Here is a 19091-nt window from a genome sequence, read left to right on the forward strand (position 1 = left end):
CCCACACTGGGAGGTTCATGGTCACAGCTTCTCTTCTGTTTCAGCAAGAGCACTCAGACAACCATCCTGTGGCTGGCACTGCCCCCACTGAACAATGATGAGACAATCACGCTTTGCTCTTCCCATCTCACCACCCAGTCACTTCAGAAAACACAGAAGTTACCATGGAGGATCACAAGATTTTACATTGAAGTGTCAGCACCCCATGATGAACTGGAGAGATGCTGACTGCCAGTATCACCCTCCAGGCATGTGATTCCTCCTTGGGAGTGATTCAGATGGTAGCCAGGAATGCAACCTAAAGATTTTAGGAGAAAAGGACTTAACTGAGATAATTTTATATGCATCTACACACAGGTAATATGTAATCAAGTAGCCAGCTATAACATTACCATAACAGATATTTCTGCACCCCCTTCTATCATCACCTCCCAACAACAGAGCATCTTAAAGGGACGGAAAAGTCCTCACTCTTGTTTCTCTGGAATTAAATGAGTTCTAGAAACAGCGGTCCTCCTTCAAGGCCATTTCAGTGAATGGATGTCTTTTGACAGGCCTTGGATTATGGTCCTGTTCCTTTACCTGGTATCAAGATCTTCATTTACAGAAGCCATTAAATGCCAGGACACATTAACTTCAGACCCAGGTCCTGCCAGGCAAGGCTGAATGACAGATTAACACTCTTGCAGGGAGCTCCAATGACTGCAATACACAGCCATCCCCAGCCAGAGGATGGGAGCCCACTTCCCTTAGCCATTATAAAGCCCTTCTAAATGAAACTTTAGGAAATTAATTTTATCCAAAAGGAACCAAAAAGAAAACTCCAAGAAAGAAAAAATAAGACAGAAAGTGCTCTAGGATGATGCTTTTTAATTGTTATTTTTATATCTTTGAAAACAAATCAAACCATTAAAAACATTATAATGTGCTGAAATTTCCTGTACAACAAATATGAAAACAATAAAATTTGTACATCGTTTCAAGATATTCAACAGTCACTTATTTGAAACACATCAACTTTTCCCTTCTTAAGCAGGCCCGAAACAGGAAAAACAGTAGAACAGAAATGCAGGAGACATAATTGTCACACAGTGGAGCTTTCAGTGGATAGCTTTAGATAGCTAACAGCAAAAGAAGACACCAACCAGTGAGACAGACCTCAGCAATTGTAACACAAAGAACATCAGAGGGCAGGGAGAAAGTACTTCCAGGAATTCTTCCCCTACAGATCCACAAGGTAGGGGAGCATTACCTTTACTCCTTCTCTTCCTGCAGAGACATCCTATAAGGTATGTCTCTTATTCAAAGAGACACTATGCCCAACTTTATGTTTGCAACATTTTAAACCTTACCAACTTTTCCCACCTATATATGGGATCAACAGGTCATTTACTGCAAACTTCATTCTCTTCTCACAATGAGTCAGTTTTGGAAAAACATATGTACACAGTTCTGTTTAAAATGGGTGATCATTAGATGATGCCACAAGTCAGAATTTAATGCCTGCCTCCAAAACCAAAATAACGGGACAGATCCAACTGTTTTCCATATAAGGACTGGGGCAGTAGTTAGGCAGAAACACATTATTCTAGCTAGTTTTCTGATGTTCTGATGCAGTATTATGGAATCAAAATGAAGCTACTGTGGAAGACTCATCTCCCCCTCCTCTGGGCTATACAAAACAAGGGCCTTCAGAAGCAAGAGAGCATTCACCACCCTAAGGCAGCAAGTTCTTGGGAGACCTGGAATAACGAATACTGGCTCTGTGCTCTGCACAGATGTGCACTAATTAAAAAAGAGTTAAAAAATAATGTGACTGTAAGGGGCAGACTTTCCTTCTTCCCAGTTCCTTTGCAATGGTTCTGTTTGGTCCAAGTGGTTTATCTTTGTCATCTGACAGCAGCTTAGAAGAATGTGGGTAAGAGATCCACTTCATGAACTGCCAGTTTGGATGGAGCTGGGCAGGATCATTAAACTCATGGTTGTTATTTTATTATCTTTTAATTATCTCAGAGAAAAAAAAATATTTGCAAGAACACACAAGTTAACCAAAACAAACCAAACAACAAAAAGCTGAACTGCACCATGGTTTGTCCTCCAGTTTTGCTCACATAGCACACCACAGTTTGACACCAGGTTGTAAAGAATTCCCTGGGATATTTGTAAAGTTACAGCTGTGCACTAGGAATTCTTATATTTTCCTTCAGTTGACACTGGATCCTGCGAGGTTGCCAAGTTCCACTGTAAAGCCACATACACTCTTAGCATCTGCAGCTTTTTCTGACAAATCTGCCAAAACAAAATAAAAAAGAACCCAAAAAACTAAAAAAAGCAGCAGAATTCCAGGGACTCTGGTTATTAAACCTTCATAAGATTTTTTCACCGCTTTATAGCTATTCTATAGCATTATTCATAAACTTCATATTCATCTGCAATGCCACCAGTGCAATGATCCAACGACCAAAAAACACCCCCCCACTCCCCAACCCCAAGCTACTTAAGTCCTTCATTGGTAATGCCTTCTTAAGTCTTATCAGTTATGTACCAGCAAAGTAAATCCAATCTGATCCTTGACTTGTGAAATCAGCAGCTGGGGTATTTCTGCTTGTTTGTTCTGTTTCCAAAAGGACCAGTTAAAAAACCAGCAGCACTATATTGGAAATAATTACAAAACAATTACATTGGATCAATGAGATGCAGGCAGGTAAGATGTGTCTCAGTTTTGAATGGCTAAAACAACCAAGAAATTTGTCTTTACAGCAGACTTTTGTGCAATGTGTTTTGGTAGAAACAGTAAAGCCAGTCAATCGTTTGGGAGTGCTTGAACACTTGGAACCTTAGTTTCAACATTTTCACAGATTTATATATTTGAGGAAAAACAACAACAATGATAAAAAGACACCAACCTGAGAAAAACTCTATTAGAATAGAGTGAGCATTATTCAGTAAATCATATATTGCACCTTTAAATAAATCATTATAAATTGTATAAAAACAGGAATATCGTCCAGGAACAGGAAGGAGCTATTCTGTCCTTCATACACACCCACACACACCCCCTTGCACACACGTTCACAGATTCACTTGCTCTGTTTTTTTTTTTTTTACTATAGTTAAAGCTTGGAGTGACAGACCACACTCCTTTTCCTCTGGCAGAGGCACTGAAACATTAAGGCAGGGGATATTTGTGGTGAAATGCAAAAACAAAGCTCACCTCCACACTTCTGGAGAGTCCTGCCAACAGTGCAACTACAGTTAAGTTTGACATAAGCCTTATTTAAAAATCTGTGTTCTCATTAAGAGTTTCAGTACAAAAATAGAATCTCTGCTGTTTTTTTTTCTAGAGTAGCAACCAGTAAAGGCACAATTTCCAAGTATAAATGTCCATCTGAAGGAGCTGTTTGTACTCCTTTTTTAAATAAAAAGGAACACAGGAAAAAAATCACAGAGGCATGTATCTATTAACTAAGTAACCCGATACAGTAGATAAAATATGTTCCTGAAACTTATAATTAAATATATTAAAACACCCCACAAGCCTGGTGTCTGTAAATGAAAACATATAAAATTGTAATAAAAAGCCTGTGTTATTATTTTAATATTTAAATTCTAGTTCACTGTTCATACTGCAAATGCTATTTCACCTATCAGTACTGTTAAATTCCCAAGAAAAAACAAGATTCCTCTGTTAACTTTAAATAGTTTTGCTTGTGTTGGGTTTTTGTTTTAGCATCAATCTGCAGCTCCTGCCAGCATTGTTTTTCCTCCTGCAGATCAATTCTTTGAATGCAGACAGAACTGGAGAAGCCAGACATGAGACACTGCACACAGTCCCAGCAAACGTGAGTAGAACACCTCCCTTTACTACAGGCAGGCAACACCTCCTGGAGAAACTCCATTCCTTCTGGGCTATGCGTGATAGCCATTGGCCTTCCCAAAGTCTGGTCCAGGTGTGAAATTTTCATAGATTTCCATTGCGGTCACATTTTGGTAAATAAGATCGGTTTTCTTCTTCTTCTGGGATCTAATAATATCCATAACACACTGGTTTAGGAAGACATACTGGTCCTGAGGGAGAAAAAGAAAAGATAATGCATTTCTAGAAAATATCTGATTTTTGAAGTAATTCTGCTTCTGAATAAAGGTTTTGGCACTGCACTGAATGTTAACACAGAGTATGTTTCAGAACTTGTGTGTATAAGTTCATAAAAAATAGAGCTGGAAAGGACCTCATGATGTCATCTGACTAACATTCCCAAAGAACACCTAGGATCAAGTTTACTATCATGCCTAATGCTCTCTTAAAAGACTTTCATAATAGACATTTTATACCCTTTTTCAAATCAGCTTGAATTAGTCCACACACCTTTTTGGATCAAAGTGATAATTTCAGCAGGAACACTTGCATTCCTGCAGAACACATAAGAAAAGACTAACATCAAGACTGCTTGACTCAAGATAATTCTGGCTCACAGCTAAAGGATAAAACACAGATGGGTAAAACAAGCTGTAAAAAAGTCTGCTTCAGAATTTGATTATTTCCACCTGCAAATGCCAGTCCTACAAAGTACTCTGTAAAGAGATTGTTTGGATGTACTATGGCTCCTGGCTGCAATGACTTCTGTGGGAAGAGTTGAAGCAGGAAGGAGGGAAGTAAATAAAGTGCAATTTTACCTTCTTAAGTATCTTTCTGTAATTCGGAGCTACGTCTTGAGTCCACAGTTCCTGGATTATGCATATTTGAAAAACATGCTGCTTGGCCTTACCTCAGTCTGCACCATTAAAGGCCGGTGCATGCGGAGATCATACACCACTCCATACACATCCACAGTGTTCTCCATTTCCATCTGCTGAATCAGGCGGTCAATAGCGATGAACGTTCCTGTCCTCCCAACACCAGCACTGTAATGACACAGAGATGCTACTTACTGCTTCCTATCAACCACCTGCTCACCGCTGGCCTGATGAAAAGCCAGTGAAAACAGTACAGTGCCTCCTGTTATTGCAGTGGCACAGGGAATAAAAGTCTTGGCAGCCCAGAGAGGTGGCTCTTACCACCACTGAGAGGAAGGAGCGACATGATTGTGGGCTTCTCAGTCTTGCACTCACACAAGGTATTCAAAACCACTTGAAAGGACAACTTTTCCTGCTAAGTTTTCCAGGCTGGGAGAAACTGTCTAATTCTGATGAAATTTTGTATCATTTACTTTGATATGTACATAGCATTGCTAGTTTCTGAAGCACAGGGCAAAGGTTTAAATTTTGCAAGGTAAACAGCCCATGCCTTTAATAAGCAAAGAAACCTGTTTTAATCCCATTGAAAAAAAAATTGGTCACAAATAAGCCACAAGATAAAAGTGTGTTTAACAGAAACACGTTCTTCCTACCTGCAGTGCACCAGAGTAGGAGAGTCGATTGGATTTTGACTGTTGTACTGATGAACAAGGTGTCTGAAGTTGATGAGAAGATCTGTTGTCTCTGGCACTCCGTGATCCGGCCAGGAGGTGAAATGGAACTGGCACACCGTATGGCTTTCTGGTGTGTCGGACTACAGAAATATATATTGAAACCAAAACAATACAAAAAAACCAAACAAACCCACAAGACAAATAAGAACTGGCTTCAGCCAAGCAACAGTAGGGCTTCCTGCCCTATGTACTGGGCCAAGCTCAGCTTCATTAAAGATGCCTGTTACAAAATGTGCAGTGATTTGGATCAATGATATTTCAGTTTCCCTCTTCCTTCTGCTATGATAGTGAATACTTTGAAATAATTTTCTTTTCCTTTGACTCTACTCTAAGCTTGTATCTGCTGTATTGTATTTACTGATGGGGCTAATTGTTCACTCCAGCAGATATTACAAGTATCTGCACAAGCACAAGGTTACTTTATCTATTAATAAAAAACAACCAAGGCAGTACTTACCTTTTCTACAGTGAAGTCCCTTATTGTCCATTCTGGAAGGACAATTTCTGAGACTATTGTCACTATAATATCACCATAGGTCTTGGATTCTTTGTCTGGCCAGTACTGCTCACATTTTGTCTAAGAACAGAGTGACAAAATTAGACATATTAGACAGAGCAACAAAGCAACTGACTCAGTTTCAAATAACACACCACCTGAAGCAGGGCTAGAAAGAACATCATTCTTCTCAAGGCCTACTCCAGGGCAAGAGAAGCTCTACTAAAATCATTCTTTAGTGAGAAGAACCCACCTTTAAAGACAGCCCTCCTGAGGCAATCTATTCTGATAGTTAGCAGATTAAAAAAAAGGGAAGAAGCTAAAAAAAAAGTTGTGCTTATTTAATTTAGAAAATAATCTTCCACCAAGAGGATAGTTGTTAAAATAAAGGGGTCAGTCTCCAAACTACGAGGGTAACAACAAAATTAAAAGAGATCCAGCTGCCTTCAAGAGACAGTTCAGTTTTGATAAAAACATACCCGAGCTTGTTCCACACATTTTGTCAACATAACAATAGAATAGATATTCTTTTCCCAAATCATTTGCCAGAAGTCTTCTACAGTATTGGGTAAAGGACCCTGTGCAGCAATAAATGCCTTCATTGAGTTATAGCCCTAAGAAATGAAAGAAAAAAATATATATACACACACATGTGCATCAGTGAGACATAAACGTTGATTTTAAATATCATTATGAGCTGTTAAGCCTACATCAGAAAAATACACATTATACTGAATTTCAGCTAATGAAGCAACTTACAGGCATATAGTTTGCATTAATATAATCACCAGTTCCAGAGCTTTGATTTGAAAGTTTAACACGAGAAATATCATCTGTAGAAAGGAAAAAAAATAGACAATTATGAATTTTAGGTTCCAGTTTATCTAATGCATGGTTTCTAAATAAAAGGTGTTTTAGAACAATGTGCATTTTAAGAATATGAATAGAACTTCAGGAATCATAACCAGCAATATTTTTATAATGAAAGCCTTCAGAAAAATGAGTGGCTGGGATAAACACTCAGAATACTCAACACAGATTATTTTGGTTTTAAACATGCTATGGTTTTGCCTATTTATACATTTTTAATCCAACACAAAATTTACTACGCTTTTAATTACTAGATTAAAAAAGGTATTTGTCTCCAGCTGATGTTTTTCCTCCAAAGCACCATTAAGTACCCATCACTGTTCACCTTTCAATTCCTTCTTACACTCTGCTGCACTGGGATGCAGCTTGGCAGGGCTTAAGACTCCTCGTTCATCTGCAAAGCTGGTCAGCAAGGTCTTAATATTTCTTATAGCTCTGCATATCTATCTGTCTGTGGTCAACTGTTATCCTCTTGTGTTTTCCACCTGGACTACAAGTTTCTCATAAATGGAAAATTAAAGTTATTTAATTAAGGAAAAGTTATTTAAAGGAGCTTTCTTCAGGTTTGCTTATACAGTGATTTTGGGAAAGCAGCAGTGAAAATTCATTCGCTTGCAAATGGACAACATTTGAAACCTCTGGGTACTACTAAAGCCAGATTAGCCAACTCCAAGGTTTTTCACCTAAAAATTCAACCAGTAGAAGATGCAAAACCAAACAGAGTAACTCACATGGCAAGACATTGTTGTATCTATTTTTTACCCTATTCTCAGGTAGTTCAGCAGCAAATTTGGGCTGATGAATACCAACAGACTTGAGTTCCTGTAATAAAAGAAGGATTCATGAGCACCTGGTCCTGGTTTCGGAATCAGAGAAACATGAGACAAACAGACAAATACTCTGAACGTTTCTGGCCTGTGCTGTAAAAGCAGGCATGTTAAACTGTCATAAATGACAATAAAAATAATTTTATTAAAGAGTGGAAGGGTGACAGTGGCAAACTTGACAGAGAAGGGATTAATACAGAAAGTAGGAACTGTAGTGTGTTTAAAAAACAGAGATGGACCTTAAAGTCTGGAAACAGTTTTGCCAAAACACAACACTGATATCAATGGCACACTAGTTCAGGCCCCAAGGCACTGAACTACTTTGCATAAGCTTTACAGACATTACAAGGAGAAAGGGAGCAAACACATCATGAACAGACTGCAGGAAGCAAAATCTGAGAGGAAGGCAAGGTGGAGCACTAGCCTGTCACGTACAATCACAGAGACAGAATTTGAAGAATAAAGTCAATTAAAAAACTTCAAGATGAGGAAAAAAAACTAGATTTTTTTAACAGCAGACATGATAACACAAAATCCTTTCTGATTCTTCCTTTCTGTTCTTTATACCTTGTAACAATTGAGCTTTAGCACATTTAATAGAAAAATATTTATGGTCAGAAAGCAAATCATAATTGCTGTTTGTCTGACTGCTCCTTTGAGCTATTCACAGGTGTGGTTTGCAAATCACACCTACACACTGAAGAAGTCAGTGATATTAGCAAGAGACCTCTATACACAGCGAAAGTCTGGCTGTGTATTAAAAAAACCCCAAGATGAGAAAACTCAAGTGCAGAACTCAAATAGCATCCCCTAGACTAACTCTGTGGTGCAACTAGGGCAAGGACTCAGGAGATCCTGTCTCTGGTGAGAGCTCTGACCAGCAGGACATGCTCTAAGCTCACAGGTAGAGACAATAATTCAGGATACAAAATTTTTATCATGTACTTCAGCTTAATTTAGAGCTGCACAAGAGAAGGGAAGGCTATACGTACTCTAAAATAACAGACCCTTCTCTTTCCCTTCAGTAAACCTTGCATATGATAATTGGAAAACTGATTTGACTTTCCAAAAATATTTGTCATGAAGCTCTCTCCACTGAGGGCACATACCTCATACTCTTCAGCAAAACCACAGTTGGAGTCAGCTTGCTGCTTCTTAAAGTAGGACTCAAAGTTCTCCACTTTAATAATTTTTGATCTAAAATGAAAAAAGCCATGTATCAGCAACTAGTATTATGTCAAGACACCACGAATTAATACAGTCAACGTGTTAGAAAGTGCTTTACTTACTTCTTGACTCTTCAGGGGAAGGAGAGGGAAAGAAAAAAAGGTTGATTAGACACATGCATTTGTATTTTTCACTATGTGAATCTAAGAATGAAAGCATGACTGTTAGTTGCAGCAACAAAACCGTGCATTTACAGGGGTATCAAGCATAACATATAACTGCTCTGTTAAACCAAGGAGAGAATAGTGTATCCTTCAGGAGAGGCACTTGGCAGAAGGTGTGAGTCAGCCACTTACTCCCATCAGATTGGCCCCATTCCCTGGTGTATTTTATGTCAACTATCAAAGCATACACAGGTGGAATTTCATGGGATGCTCTGGCCATGCCTTTCCATCAGCACAAAAATGGATGTAAGAACCAACAATATGATTCAACTGCACTGCCTATGACTTCCAATTTATTATGGTTACCCCACCATGGCCAGCTTTTACAATCACAACACTATCTGAATTAATGGCTCAGAACAGTGTAGTAATAAAGAAAAGAAAAGAAAATCAGGTCACAGTGCATATTTTGTCCTTTATCAACAATTTGGATTGCTATCTCAATGTGCATAAAGCCTGTGTTTCATTCAAACATTCTGTTTTTCAAAACCATTTATGTGTCTAATAGTGATTCATGAAGTGAACACTCAAATCCCTGTGGTGGCTCTGGAAGTCTTGATCAATTTGATTATTTCTAGTCTGCCAGCTGGAGTCTTTGAATTCCATGAGGAATTAGTACTGCAAAATTCTATACAAAACTGCACCGAAGACAAGTACCTGTGTTCAGAGTAATTTTTGCAAGTATCACTTGTTCTCAAAAACAGTATGTGAAAGGATATGGACTTACTTAATTGGAGAAAAGGACACTTCAGTATTTCTTTTATCTTCCCTGTAAGGTGAAAGAAAACAACACAATAGGTTCACAGTACAATTTAATGGAATGCATACGACATTTCTGATGACAGCTATTTCCTGCGCCTGTTGAGAACAATTTCTTTTAAAACATCTCATTCTGTGAAAAAAACCCAGATTCCTAAGGCAAGCCTTACACATGGAGTAAGAATAAAATACTTCATTTGGTGATGTTGTGCAATAGGACTGTTCCTTTCTGTTGGAACCAGAACATAAAGCCTGAACATAAAGTACGCATTTTAGTGGATTACGTACATCTGAGGGATCTGCATCACTAGGCAACATCTCAGAACTGTTACTAATACCAGAATCCCTACAATAAGTGTTCAACAGTGATGTGTCAGTCATACTGAAAGACAATGTTAAATGAAAATAAATGTTCCTAGCTTTAAAGGAAGCTCTTCTCATTATTGTACTCACTTATTGGACACAATTTGGAAGACAGCAGCAGTTAATCAAAGAAACTAAGAAAATTGGACTAAGAGCCTTACAGTTAACTGTTTAGAGAGAAGGTACTACATGATCAGAACCGGGAAAAAGCATTTTGTGGACTCGTACATCCCAGATGATTTGGAAAAGACTGGAAACTGAGCAGCCAGCTCAGATCTCAGGCAACTCATCAGCTTCTGGGAATCCCGTAATGGAAGTTTCTTGTGACAGGCAATTCAAGAGCATATTAATGGATAATTTAAAAATAAAACCATCTAAGGTACAGTTACATATGCCTTTTGGCACAATAATTTGTGATGTTTGCTCAGGTCTAACTGAATGACTTGATTAGTATGCTTGAATGGTGAGGCACTGGAACAGACCACCCAAAGAAGCTGTGGATGCCCCAACCCTGGCAGTGTTCAGTGCCAGGCTGGATGGCAATTTGAGTAACCTCGTCTGGTAGAATGTGTCCCTGCCCATGGCAGTGGCACTGGAACTAGATGATCTTTGAGGTCCCTTCCAACCCAAGCCATTCTATGACTTCATTCTATGAATTAAGATTTATTTTGTTTAGCTCTTTTGAACTTACTAGTTTGTAACTATGGGGTTAAACAAAGTAATATAACAACTGGTTTGATACTTCAATTCTAATCTGTAACATATAAACAACATTTTTAATATTATGTACTTTAAAGCATCATGATGGAAGTGTATAAAACAGAGAGAGGCCTTTTTAGGAGAAAGATACAGAAGTGAAAAATACAACCAACACAATGATAAACACACACGTTACCTTCTCCTTCTCCAGAATATGAAACCCCCTATAGCGACTACAGCAAATATTGCCAAAAGGCATCCAATAACCACTCCAGCAATAACACCTGATAAAAGAGAACAAGTATTACTCATTACTAATTTACCTCTTCAGTAATGATCTAACTCAATGAACACCCTACAGCAGAACTTTACAAGTGATAGAGCATGCTCTACTAAATGTCTTGTCTTTACCGTGTCCTTTGGCAGTACCATATGGAAACTTCATTAAGAATAATAAAAAGAGGATGATGAATTAATAAAAAATTGGGATCAAAGGATTAGTATCTGCATTCCAATACACCTGCTTCTAGTTTAGCACAACTGTTAGAACATTGGTTTCTTTTTGCTACTTTTGCTGTACCAAAGTCTCACTGTGCCATTCAATCCCTTTTAGCACACCATGAGCAGCACAGCTTTTGGCTACTCTGGCAGTGGAAGTCATACCTGGAAAAAACAGATCACCCACAGAACTAGCAAGGTATGAATTTACAGAGCAGTGTCACTGCAAAGCTAGAAACATTTCCTACAGAGAAACCAATAGGTGTTTTGATGATATGAAACTTGCCATAATTAAGGAATCTCCATACGCTGTGTATGTGCCAAGACGCCAGTCCCATATTTGACATTAACTATACCTGGATCCTGGGGTAGTAAAACCGGTTCAGAACAGGGTGAAAATGATACATAACTATCTTCCCCCTCAATCACATCGGCCATAAAGGTTATATTAGTGAAACCTGCAACACATGCCCTGTTGAAAAGAAAGAAGGAAAAACCAAAACAATAAAGGTACATTACAAGTACATTTAACAGCCTTAAGCAAGACTTGTCATTTTTTCATTAGATTTCAACTTATTATGTTTTTAGATTTCAACTGCAGAAAACATGAAAAAGTGATTTGGAATATTTAAGTACCTGTATGAAAGAAGTGGGATCAATGGTCCATTTTCGTAGCCGTACATTGTGTTTCCCTTGCCTACATTAACGATGTTTTTACCATTCTGAGAATGGAAAGAAGGTGATTCTGCCTTTTCTGTTTCTATGACATATGTAACATAGGTAGCTGTCTTCTTCTTCTTGAAATCTTTGTATGTGTTGTTCAATTTAGACTTCAAAGACTCATAACCTTCACAAAAAAAAGGGGATATATAGAGTAAATGTATCATTCACTGGGGTTTTATATCAATTGGCACAATGGCTGAGATGATAACATTAACCACAGTTGACATTACTCCATAAGTACTGGATGAAATGAAAAGCTAAATGCAACGGATAATCTCAAATCTCTGCTACTGCAGTGCAATCTACTCACTACCTCACTACTCCCCAGCGTTATTTATTTTAATCTGCTTTTGGTTACAGGGTGACACTAAGCTTGTCCTGACCTTGTTCCTTGTTCTATGTTACAAGAAGTCTCACAGCTAAATCCTAAGTGGTGAAAGAGTTAATTTCTGCCTTTTCTTGAGATAGATAAGCATTGTACAAAACAGTGATCAGAACGGTTTCCCTTTCAGAAGGCTAAAAACAGGCTGCCGGAGTGAGCAGCAACCAACAGGGCCCCATTTGCAGAACAGCACCACTTTAGAGTATCTGTTATAGAAGATGAAACTTAGAAACTTGAGGCATTATACAGCTGAGGCACAGGTAACCTACCAGTTGTTCAACAACTCAAAAGCAAGCAAACTGATTCACAGTGCTGAGGGAAAATAAAGAATGCACTCATCTGACCGAAGTTTGCACACATGGCTCTCTACTGACCTCCTTTGCAAAGCTAAAAGTGCCTTCTAATAGCAGATATGGTACTGAATTGAAAAATGAGAAGCCTTGCAGGAGATTTGAAAGTGGAAAAGCTCTACTAAGTTTTAGAGAGTTGTGTAGAGACAAGGGTTGATCTGCCACCAGTAGCAAACCTCCCATCAACCACAACTATGCAGGAACAGGGTGCAAGACAACTCTTACAAACCACTAGCTTGGCTTCATTAAAAGCAACTAAGGCTGAAATTAACTCAGTTGCCTAGAAATGTGTGTTCAACACTACCAGAGACATGATATTGTGTCCTGTCTTGTCCCTAGTTTCAATTCCAAAAGGATGTACATCCCAGGTTATACATGCAGCTCCTTGTGAATGTCTTGCATATCATCTTAAAACAGCCTTAGACACCATTCCTTGCACAACAGAATAAAGTTTCCTCTGTCTATACTAAAAGTAATGATGCCTGTTGTAGAACAGAGAAACACATCTCAAGAATATTTGTGCTAATTCAACACTTTACAGCTGAAGCAATATTTGGCTCTAAGGCGGTTTTCTGCTCTTACCAAAGTACTAACTCTACACTATAAACGTGGGCAATCTTAGTCCCTTATTTCTCTTCTTCTCAAATACCTTACAATAAATGAAGAATGACCAAATCTCATCATGACTAACCAGGATTGACTGAAAGTACAAGCAGAGCTGCATGCAAGAGACTGGCATTCACACCAGCAACCCTGGGGCAGCTGAGTAGGTGTGTGAAAAATAGTAATTTTCTGCATTGATTTAATATATATACATATAACATCAATGTAAAAAATTCCTATTTACATAATATATACACGCACACATACATAGACACAAACATTTCTTGGACATTTATTTTATGAAAAACCACAGGAGAAAGACCTATGGTCAAAATTTGGCAAGACTAATTTCCAGTGTTAGGACTAAGGATAAACACGTCTGTCAAATCCCACTTGGCCGAAACTATCTCCATCAGGTGCTTTATTCCTTCAGTGCACCGGCAGAAATGAAAAGTTGTTCAACTGGAACCTATGCTGCAAAGGTAAGTTCCCTAATTTAATGATTTATCACTAGACATTCATCAATTACAGGCATTTCTCAGTTTTGATGTTTTAAAGAGAGGAGTTTGACTCTCTAGTTTTCTGTGACATTGAACTTCCCATGGCATTAATGCTGTCAATGCTATTTAAACCTTCCACCTGCATCCCCTCTCTTTCAGATAAAGTGTTTTAAGTAAAATCAGGAGGAAAGCTCTCTTCCTTTTAAGATCTTTCTGCAGACATCTTCCAGATGAAGAAAGGAGGGGGGAAACCATTCCACATTACAAAGCTGCTTGTGTTAGCAGCTGTGACAATTCTAGGAGTGGAAGGGGAAAAAAGGATACTATGCAATCTTGGGGCAGGACATTGCTGGCAAATCAATTTGACAACAGCGTAGGGGCAGTACATGTGAGACTTATGTACAAGGATAAGTCAGGAGAGAAAAGAGAGTGAAAGAGGGCTTTCTGAAAACAAGGAGTGATCTGACAAAGCAAGCAAGGTATTTGCCTCATGATTTTTGAAAGGTGATCAAAGATATTGAATCAGCTTTTTCTCTATCCATTTAACACCAATTTAGACTGTAAAACCTAATGCCATCTGATAAATTGTTTCACACAGCTACAAGATAATTTCATAAATCTTACCTTGATGTGTTGTGATCATTACTGCATACGCTTGTAATGGACCATAAAGTGAATCAAAATCAGAGAATTCAACAGACAACGAGCTGTGACTGACTACCTTGACTGAAGGAGCTTCACTTGGATGAGGTGGGTCTATCAACAAAAATATTTTTTATTATATCAAGGACTGATAGAAGTTTTCCAAACAAGAAAATGCTGTAATGCTGATGCTGTTCATATAATGCACATTTACTGCGCATCACATTAGACCTTGCATTAATGTAGTGTTTTATTCATAGTCTGTACGCTGATAATGTACTGCATACCAAGTTTGGTATTCTGCAAACATGAAGTTAATAATTTTGTCCTATGAATATTTTTCATTCTCCAATCTTAATGCTTACCGGTAATGCTCGTTTGACACATTTTGTACACTGGAGAGCTTTCAGAACCGCATGAAAGAGTTATGATAGTAACATTATAGGTGCTGAAATAATCTAAAGATTCTGTTATGAAGGTTTCCTCTGAGCCTTCTCCCATGCAGGATTGAGCCTCTTCTTTATTTTCCTTTGAATTATTTGTATTAGTTATTATAATTTTGAAGCCAGAGCTATTACCAGAGGGACACTTCCATTTCAACATGAGGAAAGGCTGCTTTGCCACTGGTTCACACCAAAATGAATTCACTGAGGCAGGTTCTGCCAAAAGAAAAACAATAACAAAAACAAACAAAAAGAGTAATAAATTAAGTGCTGTCCTTAATAGACAAAGCTGACTATTTGTATGTTACATGTATAAATGTTTGTAAAATTTCGGCTTTCCTCTCCACTTCTAAAAAGATGCCTATATGGCATCTACTGCCCACACAAGGACTTGTTACCCTATTAGAAAGCCAAATACCTAACACACTATGTACACAGACCTATTCTACTTAGACTGAGCATCTGTTAAGATCAGCAATGTTTTCAAAATACAGTTCAACCCTTTACCATACTACTCAAAGAACATTGTTAAGAATAGTAAGTTGACTGACACTACGCCCCTATACAATTGTGTAAAACTCTTAGTGGCCAGCAAATAAGAAAATAAAGATAAGCTCCATGCATTAAGAGCACAGCAGCAGCTATCCTTAAAAACACCAACTACAACATGTCAGTTTGGATGAAAGTCTTCTGGAACACAATATAAAAGCTGCAATCTTATAAGAAGACACAAAAAGATATTAAAAAAGTTAATGTAGTGGTAATACTGAGGAGAAAAGTCTCTCTAAATTAAATATCTTGTAAAACTCAGCCTTCAAGATGAAAACTCCTATCACTCTACAACTGTAATACACAATAAATTTATTTCCTCTCGAGATAAGAAAGTATTTGGTACTTTCAAATAGGGGTTATAGACTGATGGATCAAATTATTTTGTTATTAAAAAGGGATATTATTTTAAGAAACTAAGGAGAAGCACAATTGTGTGCCAGAACAAACAGATTTAGTTCAAAGTAGATGTGACTGGGACTTTTTTCTACTGCATTTTATAAATATCTACTTCCCTTCAGTAACACTGTCAGGTACTCCTACAAATACAGCGAAACTGTAGGAGATTACAGACACAAACTCTGGAACAATACCTCTGACAGCTAGTGACACTGGATGTCTGGTTTCTAGAGCAGTAAAATCATAACTTTTGAGCTCTGCCTGTAGGTGCAGCTAGAAGTAGCATCATCTGTTCCACATGGGAGAAATCAGAGACCAGCATACTCCACCCTGATGTGGAAAACAGAGCTGGGCTCTTTTGAAGTCAAAGAGAGATTCTGGAAACACTCATGAATATTTCAAGACAGACAAAAAGAACCCCCAAAAACAGAGGCACAACCACACTTCCAGTTTCAGATAGACTGAGATTATGAGCAACCAAGCAGCATTCACAGAGTACCAGCGACTCTCTTAACAAGCTCTCCCCAGAGCCCCTTTGGCAAACCCGCTGTGGAGCTCCGGGACAGATTCATTTCACTACAGTCAAACGGGGGCAAAACAAAGAAAAGGACAAAGTAGAACATAATCACAAGGGGTAAAAATACTCACAATGCTTAACACAAGGAGCACAGGCATAACAGCCTTCTCTTGTCTGCAGAGGAGCTGAGCAAAACAGCATGACAGGCACACAGCACAGGGCTGCCCACAGCCCAGCTGCAGCCACGAGCCCCTCCAAAGGGAAACAAGCCCCCCTAAGGGTCCCCTTGAGCATTCTGTGGGAACCCTTCAAAATAAGGGCCTGAGGGCCTCAACCAAAGGGAAGAGAGGGCAAAAAAAACCCTATAAAGAACCCCCATCCACACATTAACATTGCTCACTCCAGGTAGGCTGTGTCATATTTCAACACTCAAGCAGGTGGGCAGAGCCACGTGCTGCACAGCAGAATACAGACCACCAGGAACAGGCCTGCAAAAAACTGTGACTTACTTGTACAGATGGGTATGGATCTTCCTTCTCCTTCTGCCTCATTATCAGCTGCTACTGCATATACGGTGAATTCATACATTGTCCCAGGAATTAACTCAGTAATTTCTGCTTTGGGGCCATTGGATGTCACATTCCTAATAGGAGTATCTTTTACAACCTCTACCCTGTATGCGTAGGAGTCAGAAGCCGTGTCATTCATCTCCCATGATAAGTTGACAGAGGTCACCCCAACATATTCTGCCCGGAGATGATGCACTGGGCTGGGCTCTGTGAAAGGCAAAACAATCTGTCAACCTGCAAAAACAGCTACTCACAGGTGCACCCAGAAGAATCACAGATACACCAGTACTTCACTCCTTTCCCACCACTCATGGCTCAGAGTGCAGGAGCAGCCCAACATCATCACCAGATTTTCCTAGAGGCTGTTGCACCAGTGGGCAGCTATGAGAGAACTGATGGAAAGTAATCTTAAGCAGCATTCATCTCCCTTTGGAATTCCAAAGCAGGATCACAGGTCACCACAATGTCAGCACTCCCAGAATTTTTCTTGGCAATCCAGAAATGTGATCAGGACAGATATAAGGCTGCAGGGAGACTGGGGAAAGGAGATGGTGGTATATCTGTGCACTGCATAAAGTAGTAAGGAACTCACTGAAAGAGGAACAGAGGTGATGAAAGCTGGCAAAGGAGCAGTTTGCCTAGGTCAAGCCATGAGCCCACTCCTGAGCTAGTGTTGCCTAACATTCACTCTCCTGCCCCAGCCCAGTGTAAGCCACAGGCCTCCAAACCATGTAACTTCCCTGGGCACAACAAATAGTCTCTGTGTGGGAGCCTTTTAAAAGAATGTTGATACTCTGATCCTCCAAGAAGTAAAGGCAACATGGGTACCTATGCAAATCCCAGCCCAGGAAGGAAGTTTAAAGGAAGAATTCATTGCGGCACAGGCCATGGTGACCAACTTGCACAATTACCATTTTTGAGGCATTAGTTTTACTTTTTTTTTAAAAAGAAGGCTATGTCTCTTCCACACAAACATCTATGAATGCAGGCAGGCAAAGAGTAGCACCGCTGCCTGCAACAGTATTAAATTCCGAGCTCCAGGCAGGTGGGCAGAGCCACGTGCTGCACAGCAAAATAACAGACCACCAGGAACAAGCCTGCATGAAACTGACTTACTTGTATAGATGGCTATGGAACTTCCTTCTCCTTCCGTCTCATTATCAGCTGCTACCGCATATACGGTGAATTCATACATTGTCCCAGGAATTAACTCAGTAATTTCTGCTTTGGGGCCACTGGATGTCACGTTCCTAATAGGGATATCTTTTGCAACCTTTATCCTGTACGTGTAGGAGTCAGAAGCCGTGTCATTCACCTTCCATGTTAAGTTGACAGAGGTCACCCCAACATATTCTGCCTGGAGATGAAGCACTGGGCTGGGCTCTGTGAAAGGCAAGACAACAATCTGTCAACCTGCAAGAACAGCTGCTCACAGGTGCACCCAGAAGGATCACAGGCACGTAAGTGCTTCACTGTCTTCATATCACTCATGGTTCAGAGTGCAGGAGCAGCTACCATCACCAAACATTCTGGAGTCTGTTGCATCAATAGCTGGGTAACAGAAAAATGAGACAGAGCCATCTCAGGCATGATACACTTTCGTTTCAGAAGCAAAGGCAAGAGAAGCACAAGCCTTCACTGTGACAGAACTCCCATGGCCTTCCCTGCAAATCCAGAGGTAGGAGGGAAGGAGTGAAGGGGAAAGACAGTGGCAGTGCAACTCTGCACAGCAAAAATAAGGAAGATAAACTAGCACTAGAAGAGGAACAGAGGTGATGACCCTGACTCCCTTTTTCTCCAATCCTCATGCCCTGAACTTGACCCTCACAGTAGAGACCATCTACAAAAACCCTCTTTTCCAACACCATATTCTCTACATATCTTCAATAGAGGGCAACTGGCTATTACAGATAGTACAGGTGAAATTTCTGGGAATTGACTGGTAAGGTAGGATCATACATGCAGGTATATTTCAGGTAAATACAAATGACAGCAACAGTTACCTGTTTTCTTTCAAATGCACTCCACTGAACAACCAGGTTG

General features: G+C 39.4%; 1 protein-coding gene across 2 annotated transcripts in view; it reads right to left on the bottom strand.

Moving 5' to 3' along the window:
• Nucleotides 1-850: 850 nt before the first annotated feature.
• Nucleotides 851-19091, bottom strand: part of PTPRJ (protein tyrosine phosphatase receptor type J) — a 72396-nt gene continuing 54155 nt past the window's right edge. Inside the window, exons 9-24 of one of the 2 annotated variants that reach the window (XM_071558838.1) lie at nucleotides 18165-18431; nucleotides 16989-17255; nucleotides 15150-15230; nucleotides 14554-14685; nucleotides 12008-12218; nucleotides 11728-11843; nucleotides 11070-11157; nucleotides 9780-9821; nucleotides 8771-8858; nucleotides 7566-7656; nucleotides 6724-6797; nucleotides 6444-6578; nucleotides 5926-6045; nucleotides 5388-5548; nucleotides 4767-4902; nucleotides 851-4068 (exon numbers count right to left, since the gene is read on the bottom strand). In XM_071558838.1, coding sequence (XP_071414939.1) covers nucleotides 3910-4068; nucleotides 4767-4902; nucleotides 5388-5548; nucleotides 5926-6045; nucleotides 6444-6578; nucleotides 6724-6797; nucleotides 7566-7656; nucleotides 8771-8858; nucleotides 9780-9821; nucleotides 11070-11157; nucleotides 11728-11843; nucleotides 12008-12218; nucleotides 14554-14685; nucleotides 15150-15230; nucleotides 16989-17255; nucleotides 18165-18431 — 2168 coding nt within the window. In that variant the 3' untranslated portion in view covers nucleotides 851-3909. Of the gene's footprint in view, nucleotides 4069-4766; nucleotides 4903-5387; nucleotides 5549-5925; nucleotides 6046-6443; nucleotides 6579-6723; nucleotides 6798-7565; nucleotides 7657-8770; nucleotides 8859-9779; nucleotides 9822-11069; nucleotides 11158-11727; nucleotides 11844-12007; nucleotides 12219-14553; nucleotides 14686-14936; nucleotides 15231-16988; nucleotides 17256-18164; nucleotides 18432-19091 lie in introns of both variants that reach the window. The other variant, XM_071558837.1, reaches the window with a different exon arrangement.

The sequence above is a fragment of the Pithys albifrons genome, chromosome 6 (genome assembly GCF_047495875.1).
Source record: "Pithys albifrons albifrons isolate INPA30051 chromosome 6, PitAlb_v1, whole genome shotgun sequence".
NCBI lineage: Eukaryota > Metazoa > Chordata > Aves > Passeriformes > Thamnophilidae > Pithys > Pithys albifrons.